The 15,451-nt window shown below is 43.4% G+C and overlaps 1 protein-coding gene across 2 annotated transcripts in view; it reads left to right on the plus strand.

Annotated features, from left to right (window-relative positions):
* The window catches only part of arhgef39 (Rho guanine nucleotide exchange factor (GEF) 39), a 56,102-nt gene extending 41,822 nt beyond the window's left edge, over positions 1–14,280 (plus strand). For both annotated transcript variants that reach the window (XM_040015015.1, XM_040015014.1), the window contains exons 8-12: positions 1,303–1,532; positions 7,347–7,435; positions 10,944–11,061; positions 12,303–12,400; positions 13,120–14,280. In XM_040015015.1, coding sequence (XP_039870949.1) covers positions 1,303–1,532; positions 7,347–7,435; positions 10,944–11,061; positions 12,303–12,400; positions 13,120–13,150 — 566 coding nt within the window. In that variant the 3' untranslated portion in view covers positions 13,151–14,280. The remainder of the gene's footprint in view (positions 1–1,302; positions 1,533–7,346; positions 7,436–10,943; positions 11,062–12,302; positions 12,401–13,119) is intronic.
* The last annotated feature ends 1,171 nt before the right edge of the window (positions 14,281–15,451 follow it).

Consider the following 15,451-nt stretch of genomic DNA (forward strand, 5'->3'; position numbering starts at 1 on the left):
CTGTTCTTGCATGCCTGTTGTTAAACCCGTCTCCCCGTTCACACACATATCCTGTCTTGCTGCTTCTGACTTTCATTCCTCTTCTCTTCAGAGCAAACCTCCACATCTTCAGGCGCTCTTCAATCTGCTCCCTACAGTCTCATCTGCAGTTGTCATAGGCCACTAAGACTCCTGCCTGACCTCATCTGCCAATCCGTGCATCGCCACTGCAAACAGACCCAGAGTAGATCCCTGATGTAATCTCGCCCCACGTTGAACCCGGCTGTCTCAACTCCTCCTTGAGCTTTTGCCATTTAATCCTCGACTCCGCCTTCACTTCCTCTTCTTGATTTCTGCAGTCATCCTAAAAACGTCCGGTGCTGTCTACCTGCCACCACTTTCTAGTCTTATATCTCTCTCAGTTTGGCCTTTCTGCATAAGATATAATCCACCTTTGTGCACCTCCCTTTGCTGTTATATGTCACCTATGTTCTTCCCGCTTCTTAAAATGTCTTGACCACAAGTATTTCCATCCTTTTCAAAAATCCATTACCATGTAATCCATGTCCTTGTCCTGCATTTCTCTCCTTAGCACCGTGGCCACCCAACACCTGATTATCACCTCTGTTCCCTTTATCTACATGTCCACTGAAGTCTGCTACTCTGACAGCCAGCCTGAGAGCCACATACACTGACAACATTCAAAATCAGCTTTGATTTCCACCTTCAAAGTGATCCTGACTATTTGCATACTGTTCTTTTAAGATTAACCCTACACGTGCTCTCTGCACCATGCTGGAACAGCTTGAATCCACCTCGCTTCCATCTAGTCTCCTGCATGCACATATATCTGCCTTCTTTCTCTCCGTCTTGTAGGCAGGCTTTAAAGTCCCTACTCGCACCTCCACACTCCTGCCTTTCTTCTCTCCTGCCGCCTCCTGACACACCTTTCCCCCTGCCTCCTTCTTTGTCTTTGGCCAGCGGTAACAAGTTTCAGCACCCTGCTGGCCAACAGCACCCAGGGCCTGACAGATCCACTCATTCTGGATGAATGTGATGTAACCCTCCCAATTTATCCAGCCTTGAGACCTGCACTAAGAGTATGCTGGCATGTGGCCCTCTTATGGCTCCGTTAATGAATACATGTTTATGTTTAAAGTTCGCATTGACCCCGTGCAAACTGGTCATGGACAACCAAAGGGCCAAATGTGACCTGCAGGCTGTCCAGTGTCCACGTCTGGACTAAATACATATTGAGTATCTAATGATGGATGTATATATGTGTATAATATTGTTTTCTGTTTGTTCTTGCTCCTGTCACAGGGAGGTGGTACATCTGCGAGGGCTGGCTGAAGGTGGTCCCACCAAAGGGTGCAGAGGCCAAGCCTAAGATGTTCTTCCTGTTCTCCGACATGCTGCTACAGGTCAAGCGTTGCAGCTCCCTGCATTCCACCAGTGGACAGAAGTTTACTGCCGAGCATGCCTATCCACTGCAGGACTGCACCGTAGAGAAGGTGTTTGGCCACACACGGAGCCAGGGAGGCCTGCTCAGTGTAAGTGTCTGCCAGCTACTAGTCCCTGAAAAACCAGCAGAGAGGGCTCAGCCTCAACCGTTGTATGAACGGTATCTTCTTGCAGTTAGAGCTGTAAGGATTATGGAAAACGACACAACGTTTTTAATGTTGCCTGTTTACATTATTACAATTAAGATGAGATTGAAGTTCAGACTTTCAGCTTTAATTCAAGGCTTTAACAAAAACTACAACCTTACCTGTTCAGGTGTTACAGTCATCACATATCACAGATACAGTCCCCATTTCTCAAAACACTAGTTTTTTACAAGGTGTAAAGTGATGATGTTAATATGAACCACTCCCCCATTACTATGTAAATCCTCACTGTCATCATGATGGTGGCTGTGAGCGTTATGGAAACATCGTTCTTATTGTAGAGTTGAGCTCTGTGTGTTTCTTCTCTGTGTGTTTCTTCTCTGTGTGTGTGCTCTGCACTGTTTCCATCTTCCAAATGTTGGGAAAAGCTGAACTTGGAAAGAAAACTGTCTGTTTTCTTGGGCAGGTGGGGAGACATCTGTTCACTGATTTCAGGGTACACATGAGTGACTCTTGAGCGGAGCATTATTTAATTTCCACTTTTGACGCATGTAGCTTTGATTTGTCTTACTTAAAGTTCCTCGATGATGAGTGGTATAACGTGTAAAAATAAGAAGTTTGCTGAATGTTTTCAAGCCTCGCTCCGTTAAATGTCATTTAGTCCTGCGTGTTGGAGGAGACCTGTGCTCCTCTTCCTCTCCTCACTAATCACCTCTAATCCTTGTTGAAGTGGCCCAAAAGTTGAACTTTGAATGTGTTTCTCCGCTCGGTCCATCCATCGTGCAGGTCTCTGTACAGCTGCTTGCTGACAAATTGTGTCTAAATGATGTAGCTGCTGTCATGAAACATTCAAAGGAAGGAGTTGCGCGTCATTGAGCAAGGAACCAAAGCGTTTATGCAGCGAGTGTTTAGTGCCAGTGCTGCATGGTATCAATATTCATTTCAGCTGATAGGCTCTGGCTCAAAGAGCTCTTTATGCAGCGCTGCTAATGTGCTTCCCTGTGATCCAGAGCAGCCACGTCTGATGATGGTGCTGTCCACTGCTGTCTGCTCAGCTTGTCAGAAGCATCTTTGCATGTTTTCTGTCAGTAAAGCTCATTTGTCACAGAACTGGTAGCATACAGTTGGCTGATAGATCTACAACATAGAAACCAATAAAACCCGACCGGGGACGTCAAACGTAAGTCCACGGGCTGGATGTGGATACGGTTATATCCGCCCGCGAGATGATTTCACACAGCAGTTATTAATGGGCCGTCGGTACGTGGAAGTCAAACCTTCAGCCCTGTGGGACTTTATTTTAATGGTCACGCCACGCGGCCAATCGCAGACTGGGATCGTACCATTATGTCAAAGAAGGAAAGGGGTCAGACGTTCCAAAGACAGCAGGTGCAGTGGTACGGGCCAGGTACGCAGAGAGACGCCGAGCCGGATTTAAATGCAAACCTCAAACGAGCAGCGTCTGGCTGCATTTCAATGATACTGGAGACTGAAAGGATGAGTGCAGAATGTATAAAAGTAGGAGCTGGATAAACCCGTGATACACGTTTTAGTTTTAGCCATTTTCCACCGCGGAGGACAAAAAGTTCCACATCTGTACAGACCTCATGTGTTCTCCACAGTAGAAGTAACACGAACAAAAAATCACCTTCTTGAAAGAGACTCAAGTGTACAGTTTAGTACTGAAAATTACAGAAAATAAACTAAATACAGTTTCAACTACAGTTTAAAAAACCTGTAACTTTCTGTCATTTCACACTTTTATTTCTCACGTCCAAAGAGTCGTGCAGACAGATTCTCTCTGTGTCACGGCAGCTGTTTCTTCATCATCAGTGTGTGACTTCATCTGCACAGAAAGCATCAGTGGTCCAGCGGGCTGTTTGTTTCCCACGGTGGAAAATGAGTTTGACACTCCTGAGCCAGACAAAAAAGATAACCAGTTTACTTCTTTATGGGGGGGGGGGATCCTCTTTGGTTACCTTTGTTATCTGTTATCATGTGATCATGTGATCATCCACCTAACACACTGTTTACTGCAACAGCTACACCCTTCTTGCACATGTTCTCTTTCAGCTACTTATTAATAAGTGACTTTTATGAAAAATCATTTCCCCTGGGGATCAATAAAGTATTCTGATCGTATCAGTAAAGGTGCGGGCATCTCAGGTTTCATTTGTTTTTCATTTATTTATAGAGTCATTGGAGCTGTTGTCAGGGCTCAGCCAACAGGCCATCAGGTTTTAAACTGAGTGTATCAAATGTTAAAAATGGGAAAACATCCGTCAAACACAACAAGACGGGCAAAAAGTCTGTACAGATGATTAACTGTGAGATATGTCCGCACCTTTCATGCTTCATTTATCACGTGGATCATCATGGACATTTTCATAGGTTGGTTAAAAAATGCATTTACTTTTATTAATAAACGTTTACGTTTTAAAATGATTAATAAACACTTATTTTACATCCAAGAGGTCTGGCAAACGAGTTTATATCATAAACACGATCCAATGAAAAATAAAGAGGAAAATAACCAGTCGGGTGATTCTGATCAATATCACGTATTGATTCTCGCTGCGTTCTCATTGGCTCCTCTCTGAGAGTCACCAGCATAGCAGGACACACAGTAACTGGTTACGTTTGTGCACGTTGGAGCTGTTTTTACAGAGAAACCTTTTCTTAAAAGTAATGCAGTAGAAAGTAATGAGTTACACTACTTTTACCTAAAATACGTTGTCTAATAATTACAGTTTTTATGTAACAGTTCAGCTTTTCAGTGAAGCCTGCAGCTTTAGAACAATCTGAACCTGTAGGCTACAGAATCCGTGTCCTAATGAGGACACGCGTGATCTTTTTCTCAGTCTTTAGCTGTGAACACAAAGCCGACCGCACACAGAGGCTTTAAAGTGATGCCACAGTGATGCTACTTGAGCAATAAGAACAGGTGGACAGGGAGGCTGCAGCCTGACTGCTCGCCTGTTTCACTGTTGGAGGTCTGCATTCAGCTTCAACATCACTCTGGATTCTCGGTTTGTGCAAAGCACTGAAGTTGTGTTCGTTGTGTGTTGTGTGTTCGTTGTGTGTGCAATAAAAATAAAAGTTTGGTCCATATTCACGCTGCCATATTTTAGACTGCGTGACTATTTTCTTCCAGCAAACAAACTGAAATCAGCACAAGTGCAGCTGGAATCAATGAGCTAAATTGATAGGCTAAGGCGAGCAGGCTAACGATTCCAACTTGATGGCCTACTGGGAACCAGTTCTCAGTTCCATCCCGACTAACCAGACTGTGTACAAGTACACAGCAGCGCTCAGTTAGTCGGCAGTATGAAGCCTTATATTTGGATGTGTTGTTTGAGCACGTTGAGCCAGTTCATTCGTCTTCTCAGAAATCCTGATTCAGTGACGTCTAGAAAGAAAACAGCATTTTTTCTAAATACTACTTTAATGCTCGTTACTTGTAGTTTTTTATATTTTGTGAAAGTGTGCAGTGGAAATGATCAAATATGCACACAGAGCAGAGTTGCAGTGATGTGACGGCTGTGTGACGGATTGTCGTGACCAGGCCAGACTTCAGTTAAAAGCCCTGAGAATGAAAACCATCCTTCAACAGACTGATGAAAAGGAAACTGATGGAGAGATTACACTCACAGCTGTGTTACAGGGAGTGCGTGTGTGTTTTAAGGACTGAGGAGTGCAGTGATGGGCGCCTGCTGTTACCTCAGTTGCTGGATCAGATTAAGCTACAGATCCATCTCCTCTGGGCCTCCAGTAAATACGTCTTCCTCCAGCCTGTCGCCGCTCTGTGACCGTCCCGTTGCATGTTATCTAATGGCAGAAATGGCATTTCATTAGCCTCTTATACCACGGAGGCCCAAGCGCATACTCGATAGCGTTACGCGTAATTCCTCATAAGGACACATTATTGATCCCTGCGTGAACTCGAGGAAAAAGACTGTCAGCACACCGCGGCCCTCCTTATACGGGGCCATGAAGTATTAAAGTCAAATTAAATTTGACAGCTGTAAATGTCATGGCAATCTATATGCTAAGTATTGGAAAAAACAAAAAAACCTCAAACGTTTTATTAAAATTTCCAGTGCCCCCTCCCCCGTTGGGTCTTATTTGTGGCTCGACGTCCATTTTTCTCTTCGTTTTGTGTCTTTTCCTTCCTGAATACGTCGGCTTTCTGTATCCTCTCGCCTCTGCTCCCTTCCTGCTGCTAATATCCTCTCATTACTTGAATATTTCCCACATCCCTGACAGATTCTCTTTGATGTATAAATAATCAAGCTAAATTATGTGCAGTGATGAGGCGCTGCTGTATTATACAAAGTCATTTCTACCTAAGAGGGTCAGATTTCCTGACAAATTCCTAATTACGACATCTCAACAGAAGTGGAATCTATTTGTGCAGAAGCAACCACCCCTCCCTAAGCAGCGAGTGCCTAATATCATGCAGCACTTAGTCCGGCCCCTTTCACTGAACTTGGTGCTTTTGATGATGGTGCGTTTGAAGTCTTAATGTCTAATAAGAGACTATCGTCATTGTCTGATGAGCTGTAATCTCCTCCGTACTGGCTGAAGTTGGATATATCAGAGCTCAACAAGCTACTAGTCTGTGCAGATAAACGTTAAAGGCTCTTTAAGGTGTAATTGTGATCTTTAAGCAGTTTTCCTGATGTAACTGTGCTGCTCTGAAAGCACCTTTTGTTTGGGCTTAGATTTGTTCAGCATGTACATCCTGAAGCTGGACTGAGTAACGTGAACAAGAGAACTGATAACTGACTCATATAAAGTCCTGTCAGAACAGAGAAGCCCAAAAGAGATATGAAGACACCGTCCAGCACAATGCAGTTTTCTCTAAATCGGTTGTTAGATTTTGTTAGTTTAATTGATGCCTGGATTTTATACTCAGTCAGGATTTAAAAGCAGCAGCAGTTTTCTTTGTGTGGAGCTGATCTGGAGACAGTTTTAGCTGGTTTGTGTTGACCCCTATAGCTTTTATTGTGCAACTGCAGCCCAGTGTGCAGCTTTTATGGTTCATCTGCCCGCAGCAAGTCTGTAATGCAGGAACTGCTGTGATTGTACACAGTGCTGTGGAGTGACATCACTCTCTGATTTGTTCCAGAAAAGATTTGAATCATCAATTTTAATAAAGTTGGTGAAATCGAAGAAGGTTTCCCAAAAACACCAGCACAGTTTTTCTTGTAGTGCGTTATTGTTCCATTGTTTTGCATTTCAGGGTTTTTTGCTGTAAACTGGTTCTGATTGGCCGCACTTACAACTTATTACATCATGACTGAGAAGAAGTTCTTATCACATGCAGCTCGTCTTCATCAAGTATTAGAACCAGCTGGCAGCACATTAGGACCAACAGCTACTGTAAACCCATGCCTTGCTCAACAGCACAGTGACGGGCAGCGGTTCGTCCTTCTTCCCATTTCATCGGGATCTGATTTAGTTTTATCTGAACTGGTTCCCAGTCAGATTTTGAAATCCTAGTTGGATTTGAGGCTCGTAGTTGGTGTATTGTAAAGACTAAAGCCACCGAGGTAGAGGAGGTCGCCTGCTGATTGGCAGGTTGGCGGTTCGATCCCCGTCTGGTTCAGTCTGCATAGCATTAACCCCACGTTGCTCTCTGAAAAAAAGTGCCTATGTGAACGGGTGAATGAGGCGAGTTGTACAATTGCTTGTGTAGAGGAGAAAAGCACCATATAAGAACCCGTCCATTTACCATGTTTCATCTCTTCACAGCTGACCTTCCCCAGAGCCAATCTGCTGCTGATGTCCAGCAACCAGGAGAACCTCAACGACTGGTACCAAAGCCTGAGTTCAGCTATCAGGTAAACTGTGACAGATATCTGCTCTGTTTGTGCGTCTGACCTGCAAGAATCCTCATGGACCTGCAAGTTACCCTGATATAAGTAACGTTAACCATGACAGCCCTGCTCTAGAGTGAAGCGAAACCCGGCTCTTACATTTAACACAAAGTCTTGCAGTCTGTCCTTTGAATGTCTGTTTAAAAATATGAGTAGTTTTCATAACTGCTCCTAGTCACAGTTTATCAGAGGAACTTAGCACAGTTGCACTTCGGTATATAATGAGCAGATAACATTTGATTGTACAGGTGTGGAACGATTCTTTAACACAGGCTGTTTTGGTACCTCAGGCCTGCCCGGCTCTCAGACAGCGTCTTGGCATTAATCAGTCAGACCTTAGTAATTCTACTCCCAGCCTACCTGGCCCCAGCTCCCTGGAGGAGGACTTGGGTCAGCCCTGCTATGTGGAGCCACTGGATATGGTGAGGGCCCTGACCTCGGTGTGCCCAGCCAGGCTAATTAGTTTATCACTTTGTCAGTTAGGAGAGAGGGGAGGCTGTCAAAGAGCTCAGACCAGGCAGCAGATGGGGGCCTAGACAGGCTGTCAGCTCTAAACTCCAGGCAGTGTAATTAGCTGTGGGGGAAGACGGAGGAGAGGACCGGCTGAGAGGACCAGGGGTCAACAGCACTCACACCACTGGGGAGCAGTGTAAGGCTGAAGGGTGTGTGTGCTTGTCCGTACGTAACTGAATTATTGATTTAATAAAGACTGCAGGGTATCGTGACTGACATCTCCGAGGCTTTTGGATATCGCTCTAAGTGATGACCAAAAAAGTGTTTAATGCTGTTAAGTTTCATTAGTTTTGTGTTTATTTTTAATTAATTCATTTTCATTTTCTCTGTGTTTCTGATGGAAAACACCACATTTCCACTCATACTGCTTAGCTGTGGTTTCATGATTTTAATCACTAGTAGCTGTAGAAAAGATTTTTTTGTGTGTATCTAATTTTTCTTTTTATCAACAGCTAATAAAACACCAAAACCATGTTTTGCTGTCCTGATGGCTGTTACACACCTAGCCCCTTAATGCTAACCATGACAAATAGTTAGTAGTTTAGAGTTTTGACCTACAGTGCAGCCAAGGTTAATGTCCTCACTACGTATCTAAAACCTGACCAAGCACACAGTCACATTTGTGTAGCTTCTTAGAAGGCTTAACCTAAAACACTGTGACAAAGTGCGTAATCCTTAGGCTGATGTCACAACTGGAAAGATTTGCTTGCCCATAGGGATGTATAATGCATCATCCCAAGGGTGAACTCAATTACTACCATTACTACTAATTGCAAGGTCAGTGGTTCAGTCACTGGCTGCTCCACTTCACATGTTGAAGTGTCCTAGAACACTTTAGGTGTGAATGTGTGTGATGAATGGGTATGTAAAGCGCTTTGGGGTCCTTAGGGACTAGTAAAGCGCTATATAAATACAGGCCATTTTAAAGCGAGATACTTGAGCCTAAGTTGGCCCTGAGACGTCTGTTTGGAGTGTGTGCTGCAACGTGAGGGACAGTGTAACAGAGACTTTGTCCATGCAGCGATGCTGATGGATGTCAGTGTTCCTGATCACGCTTTATAAGAAACTTGATTATGTTTGTGGTCTGAGGCATATTTAGTAACCACTGATCCTGTTTTTTATATTTACAACATGAGTTCCCGGTGGTGATTTCACAAGGTCATTTTACGTATTTTAAAGTTTGAAGTGAAATCAGCTGAGAGGAGACGGCCTTCTTTCAGAGTTCTGTACGAACTGATAACGTTCTGAGACCAAAGACTACGACTAAAATATTTATGTCGTTTTCAGCTCTTTGTTTACAGGAAACAACGGCACATTACTACCAGTGCTGAATCCTTTGGCTCAGACCTGCTAGTAATGTGTCATTGTTACCTGTTAATCTGATGAGTAAGAGGGCAGCAAACCACTAGTTACAGATAAAATGATACCAATGAGGACCAGTCAGCCAGAGAATATAAGGTACAATGGTGTGGTGATGGTTTCCAGTTGGTAATAAATCTTGGTGTCCTGTGATGAACAGAATCCAGACGATGGAGCGAATGAGCAGAAGCGTTCATTTAATTACATCCAGGATTCACCTCAAAGACAAACACGATTGATTTCAGAAAAAGAAGCCCAACTTCAGTCACTGTGTGGCTTAAAGGAAAGTTTACCATCAATCACAATACCTGAATATCTGGATGAGGCCACAGTTTCAATAGAAAGAGAAGGAAGTGCTGCCGACACCCTCTTCCTGTTTGAGACCAACGTGACCTTTTATTTTTTTCTGCATTTAAAATCACGTTGAGCTGACCCAGCTGTGACTGTATGCAATCAAAAGCTAGCTGTTGGAAAACCACGTCAGTTGTACGAGCACCACAGTAAATAATCGTGTCATCTGTGTGATAATGGAGAGATGCTTTTAGATTTTGTCCTAAGCCATGAAGATAAATAGTGTAGGCCCCAGGAGAGAACCCTGCAGCACTCCGTCGGTGTTACTGAGTTAAATAAGAAGAAGAAACAACAAAACATTTGTTGAAACAATGAGCGTTTCACTTTCGTCTGACACAGGACTCTTTGTCTTCTTCTTTGATTCCTAGCTGGCGTTAGGCCTGGATCGGCTCCTAAGCCCATGCGCCGCAGTGGGTGCCAATGGTCGTTGAATTTCCTTCACAACTCGTTTCCATGCGTGGAGATCGTTGGCGATTGTCCTGGCCTTGTCGAGATTTATTCTGCGATTTCTGATGTTACCTTCGACCTGTTTTAGCCATGTTTTTCGCCATTCGTTGGATTCTCCGCTGTGTGGGACGTTTATGCCAGAGAAGTTGGTGTCGTAGTCGGCTCGCGTCCATTCGACACACATGGCCAAACCATCGCAATCGGCGTTTTTGAATTCCTCGATTGGCAGTTGGTTGTCACGTCTCCGTCAGATGTCCTCATATCGAAGGCGGTCTCGAAGTGATTCTCGTAATATCTGCCGAAGGCAACGCATCTGGAAAACTTCGAGCTTGTTGAGGTCTGCTTTAAGCAATGTCCACGTTTCTGATCCATAGAGTAGAATCGGCAGGATCAACGTCTGGAAAAGGCGGATTTTGGTCGAGATGGAAATATTGGTTCACTTCCACAAGCACCACTTTAAAAAAGCGGAAGTTGACCTATTCGAGTGTGCATCTCCGCCATGGACGCGACTTTCTTCTGCGCGATCAGTGAGCCCAGCTATTTGAACGGCTAAACTTCCTCTATCTGGATGTCGTCAGGTGGACAATGAAAACATAGTCAGTCGGTGCTGGATACAGACTTTCTCACCTGGTCCTTTTCATGTCGGGCTTCTTAGTGAGGGGGGACAAATCATCAGAACCAGAGTGTTGCATGGAAAAAAGACCACAGTGTCAAACTGGTTGTAAACTGTTTACTGGATGCCATTAAATGGTGCAATTAAAAAATTAAATTAGTAAGTTGCTGCCTGTTTTGTTTTGTACAGGAAGCAGAATTCTAAGCAGACGGCGATCTATCAAAGAGACGAGCTGTGCCGCAGACCTCTGCGCTCTGCCGCCGATAGCCACAACACTGCCAACGCCGCCAGCAGAAAGAGAAACATGGTGAGTGTGTCTTTAAGCTACCAAACTGATTTTTAGGTCACTTTAACTGTTGTTGATCTTTGTGGTGGGAGAGCATTGATCATGTGTTCTGCTGCTCGGCCTTAGATAGTAGTTCTGTCTTTACTTTCCATGAATGTTACTTGAAGAAAGTCAAACGCCATCATTTTAATTTCTGTGGTTGACCAGCAGTGGATACTTGGTGGTAACATGCTTGTATACTGAGAGCACAACTGGTGGATTGGTCCCGGTCCCCACAGCATTATCATCACAGGCTCAAGACAGCCTCGCATCAAGTCTTTGTTGTTGGTCTCTGTGCTTAACGGTTTTTGTGTCCAGCTTGGATTCGCAGTCTTCCTGCCGTGTCAGATACAGCCTCAGACGGGGCTGAGACGTTTATACGTGGCTGAGTCTAAATGAACGAGTCTTAAATCTTTTCTGAATTTTACCAACAGTTTACACATTTATGACAACCAGATAGAAATGTTGATGAAGCTCACATCGCGTCCACGCCCACACGGCGTTTTGAAGCAAGTGTAACACTGCCAGCTTCTCACAGATGTGAGTCCACTATGGAAAAGAATGAAAGAGAAGGAACGTGAAACTATAAAAGTCAACGTTTTTGCGAAGGAGGGGCCGTCTCTTGGTGACACGCTGCAACTGAGTGTAAGCGCCGTGTATACAGTGGAAACGCCCAGCGGCTGGGAGCTGGCCCACAGCTGGCCCACAGCTGGCCCACAGCTGGCCCACAGCTGGCCCACAGCTGACCCACAGCTGGCCCACAGCTGGCCCACAGCTGGCAGGAGCGGCAGCTCTAAGTGGACGTATACGAAGCAGAATTTCTTTGATGTTTAGTCTCTTAACTCGTCTACCTCGTCCAGCTTCTACTGAGCTCTGCCGACTGCCACATCATCATCATCATCATCATCATTGATTATTATGTGAATTCATTTTACGTTTAACAATGACAAACCACAGCATCCCCGTATCACGATGTTTTCACTAATATGTTTTTGGTTAAATGTGTTGTTCAAAATAAAACATGAATGAAATGTGACTACTTTCAAAGTTTAAATATTAATCCTGATATTTTCAAATGGTGATGATTAATTAATAAATGAGTGATATTTCATTTTAAGCTCAAATCTTGATTGCTGCCTGTTTAGTCATTTTTACATCACACAAGTTTGCAGCTACAAATTTAAGCTCCTGTCTTCTGTTTGTTCCTCTGCTGCTTATTTCAGCTCACTGCTGAGATCAGTGAGCTTCCTCAGGAGCCTCCAGTTGAGCAGGAGTACAGCGCCCCCAAGAGGATGAAGCCGTCTGATGCTTCAGAGCAGAGGTGGGATGGTTTTTTTCAGTAGTACACGGACGACGACGACGACACTTTTATCTGTACACACCGCCTCAGTAGCTTTTACAACAAAATATCAATATGATTGAAAAGCAGACTTTCAGTTTTATTTCAGTGTTTTGAACAAAAGTGTAATTACACTAATTTAGTATTTACAGACTGATGGAAAGGCGGGGCCTGTTCCCTTGTTATTCCATGAGAAGTGACGTGGATGTGAGGCAGGCCATGACCGCTGAAAACTCCAAATAAATCCAGAGAAAGGAAAAATGTTACAAATCTGTTACATTCATGAACAGAAGCACACAAAGGACCCGATGCACACGGCTTCCAGTTTTACAACCATTCATTTTCAATGTTTTACTTCGTTCAGTTCAGTTTTATTTATATAGATATATATTGCCTCAATGTGCTGTATATTATAACGTAAAGACCCCACAATAATACAAAGAAAACAGAGAAAAACCCCAACAACCCTATGACACCATGTGAGCCCGCGCTCCATACTCTGTCTTAACAGCGAGAAACCTTCAGCAGCTCCGGCTCCTGATGTTTTTTAGTAAAGGTTTAACTACAGCCAGCTTGGAGGCCTGTGGTACACAGCTGATTATCACAGATGGGTGGATCATATTTAAGATTGTTATATAGAAGTCAAATAATGTCATTATGTGTGACTGAATGTGACTTGAAAACGTTTGTGTGTTGAGCAGTGCAGAGACTTCCAGCTGTGTGATCCTCTGATGGGCTGGAAGATGAACCCAACCCTGACTGGGAGTTTCAATAAGGACCTTTGCTGTTTTGACACGCCTGCGCTCCATAGCACCGTTTTTTCCTTTATCATGAAATCAGAAGAGCTTTATATTATTACTAAAGAGCAGCTTCTGCTACTACCCATCTCGTGCAATACAGACTATAATGACCTGCTGCTATCGGGCTACAGCAAACATTCATCGCTTTGCAGAATGATATTGCAGCAACTTTTCTCCTGTATGTTTTACTCTTTTATGTCTGATTCAGCCTGAACGTCAGCTTGACCGGGACGAACCTCCATCAGTGTGCGCTGTCGTCAGGCAGATTATTGTTACTGCATCTAAGCTGTGATTTGCATGAAACTATGAAATGGCCAATGTGAAATCAATCAATCAGATAACAGCGCCAAAGGGAGACAATGACAGTTTAAATATTTAGCAGTTTATTAGTCATTTGTGGATTTTTGTTAATTATAATAATGAATGATGTTACTTCTTGTTTTATTTGAAAGTGTCCATTGCTTCATAATTATGTGCACATATGCATGTCTGGAGCTCGAGTCCATAATCTTAGTGAAGCCTTAGTTATAAGATTCAGTCAACACACCGATGCATTACACACTGAGGTTACTTCATTTGCTTCTCATGATACTTGTTGATTGAATCAATCAATCAATCGACTGATTCACATATATGTAGTGGATATTTAAATGATTTGCATATTGGATGAATTGCTTTGATTGTAAACTGAATATTTGCATTTAATGATGTTGTGTAACTGTTTTCATCCAGTGTCCAAAAACGTATCCAGGGACAGTCCCTGTGATGTTGGCTACAGGAAATGTGAGGACGGTAACTGCCTCCCACTTCTAAACTAAACTGTTTCCAACCTGCTTACACATCTATACAACAAGTTAACTGTCTTTTATTTTGTAATTACGTTGTGTTATATGTATTCTCTGTTACGCCATTTAATCATCTCATAACAACAAATCAAAAAGTATGAATTTATAGTTGGACTTTTTTAACACTGCCTCACGTTTTAGACTTTTAATGCGTTTGCTTTAAAATTTAAAGATGTTTGTAGAAGTGGATCATTTCACAATAAAACACTGAAAGACATTTTTGTGTTTGCTGTCGTGATCTTCATCGTCAACATCACAAAAATGAAGGTAATGATTATGGAGAATGGCGAGCAAAGTCTTGCACGGTGCAGGACATCACTCCCCTCTGCTGGATAGAATTGGTACTGCATGTATTAGACAGTAAACTCTGGCTTGAAGAGCAGCGGATCACTTTGTGTGAGCTAGAAGTCAAATGTAACCCTCTCAAAGGGTTTGTAATCCTTCATCATTCATCCTTTGCTGATGAAGCACTCAGCACAGTCCTGACTGTGCGATTGAGCCTTTCCCACCATAACGCAGAGCAGCAGGAGTATCTGTTGTCTAACCTGAAGTGGGATACTTGGTCTCTTCTAGCAATCAGTCTGCACAGTGCATGGATACAAGAACTGGTATTCAATGAATAAGTGCGTTCGAATGCTCTGCTTTACTGGACATACAAGTGAAAATAACTCGATGACCTTTAACAAACCTGCAACTCATCTTTACCTCAAATGGGCCAAAGACATCAACAGCCACATCTGTAGACAGGGAGAGATCTGTTTACAGATGTGGACCATCTACAAGTAACACAGGGAGGAATCATTTTCCTGGCAGCAGAATTTGCACTAATGAGCCAATAATGTTGGCAAAGTGGAGACAAAGTGGTTCCTCCCACAGCGTCCTAATTGCACAATAGATGCACTGAAGTCATGAATGTAATGCTTCACCCACAATTCTATGTGAGCAACAGAGATTTGGTCAACTCTAATGGTGGGGTCACTGGTCCCCAGTTCATAGCCTTCTCATAGTGGTCCATGAGTGATCGGGCCCCTCACCATTGCTCCTGTGGTTTTATTACCTACAGATATAAATATCCAAGACAAACACCTTTCTCCTTCAGTCGGGCTTTTCTCTGTGCAGTTTCCAGTTTGAGACGTGTGTCCAGTTTATTTCACTTACTTGGCTTCTCAGGCAGGAGTGGAAACTGTACACTTTCTTTCAATGAAATCAACAACATCATCGAAACGTGTTTGACGATGATATTTTCCTGTATCTCTCACACAGTGTTTCACCATTTCTTCCATACTGGAGCAATATTCATTTCTGACAGGAAACCAGTGTCCTCAGTGACATTACAGCAAACACATCCTCAGCCTTACCTGTCAGCTGGCCTGTCTGTTGTGGCACAA

This window comes from Simochromis diagramma, unplaced genomic scaffold (assembly GCF_900408965.1).
Source record: "Simochromis diagramma unplaced genomic scaffold, fSimDia1.1 OVJJ01000453.1, whole genome shotgun sequence".
Taxonomy (NCBI): Eukaryota; Metazoa; Chordata; class Actinopteri; order Cichliformes; family Cichlidae; genus Simochromis; species Simochromis diagramma.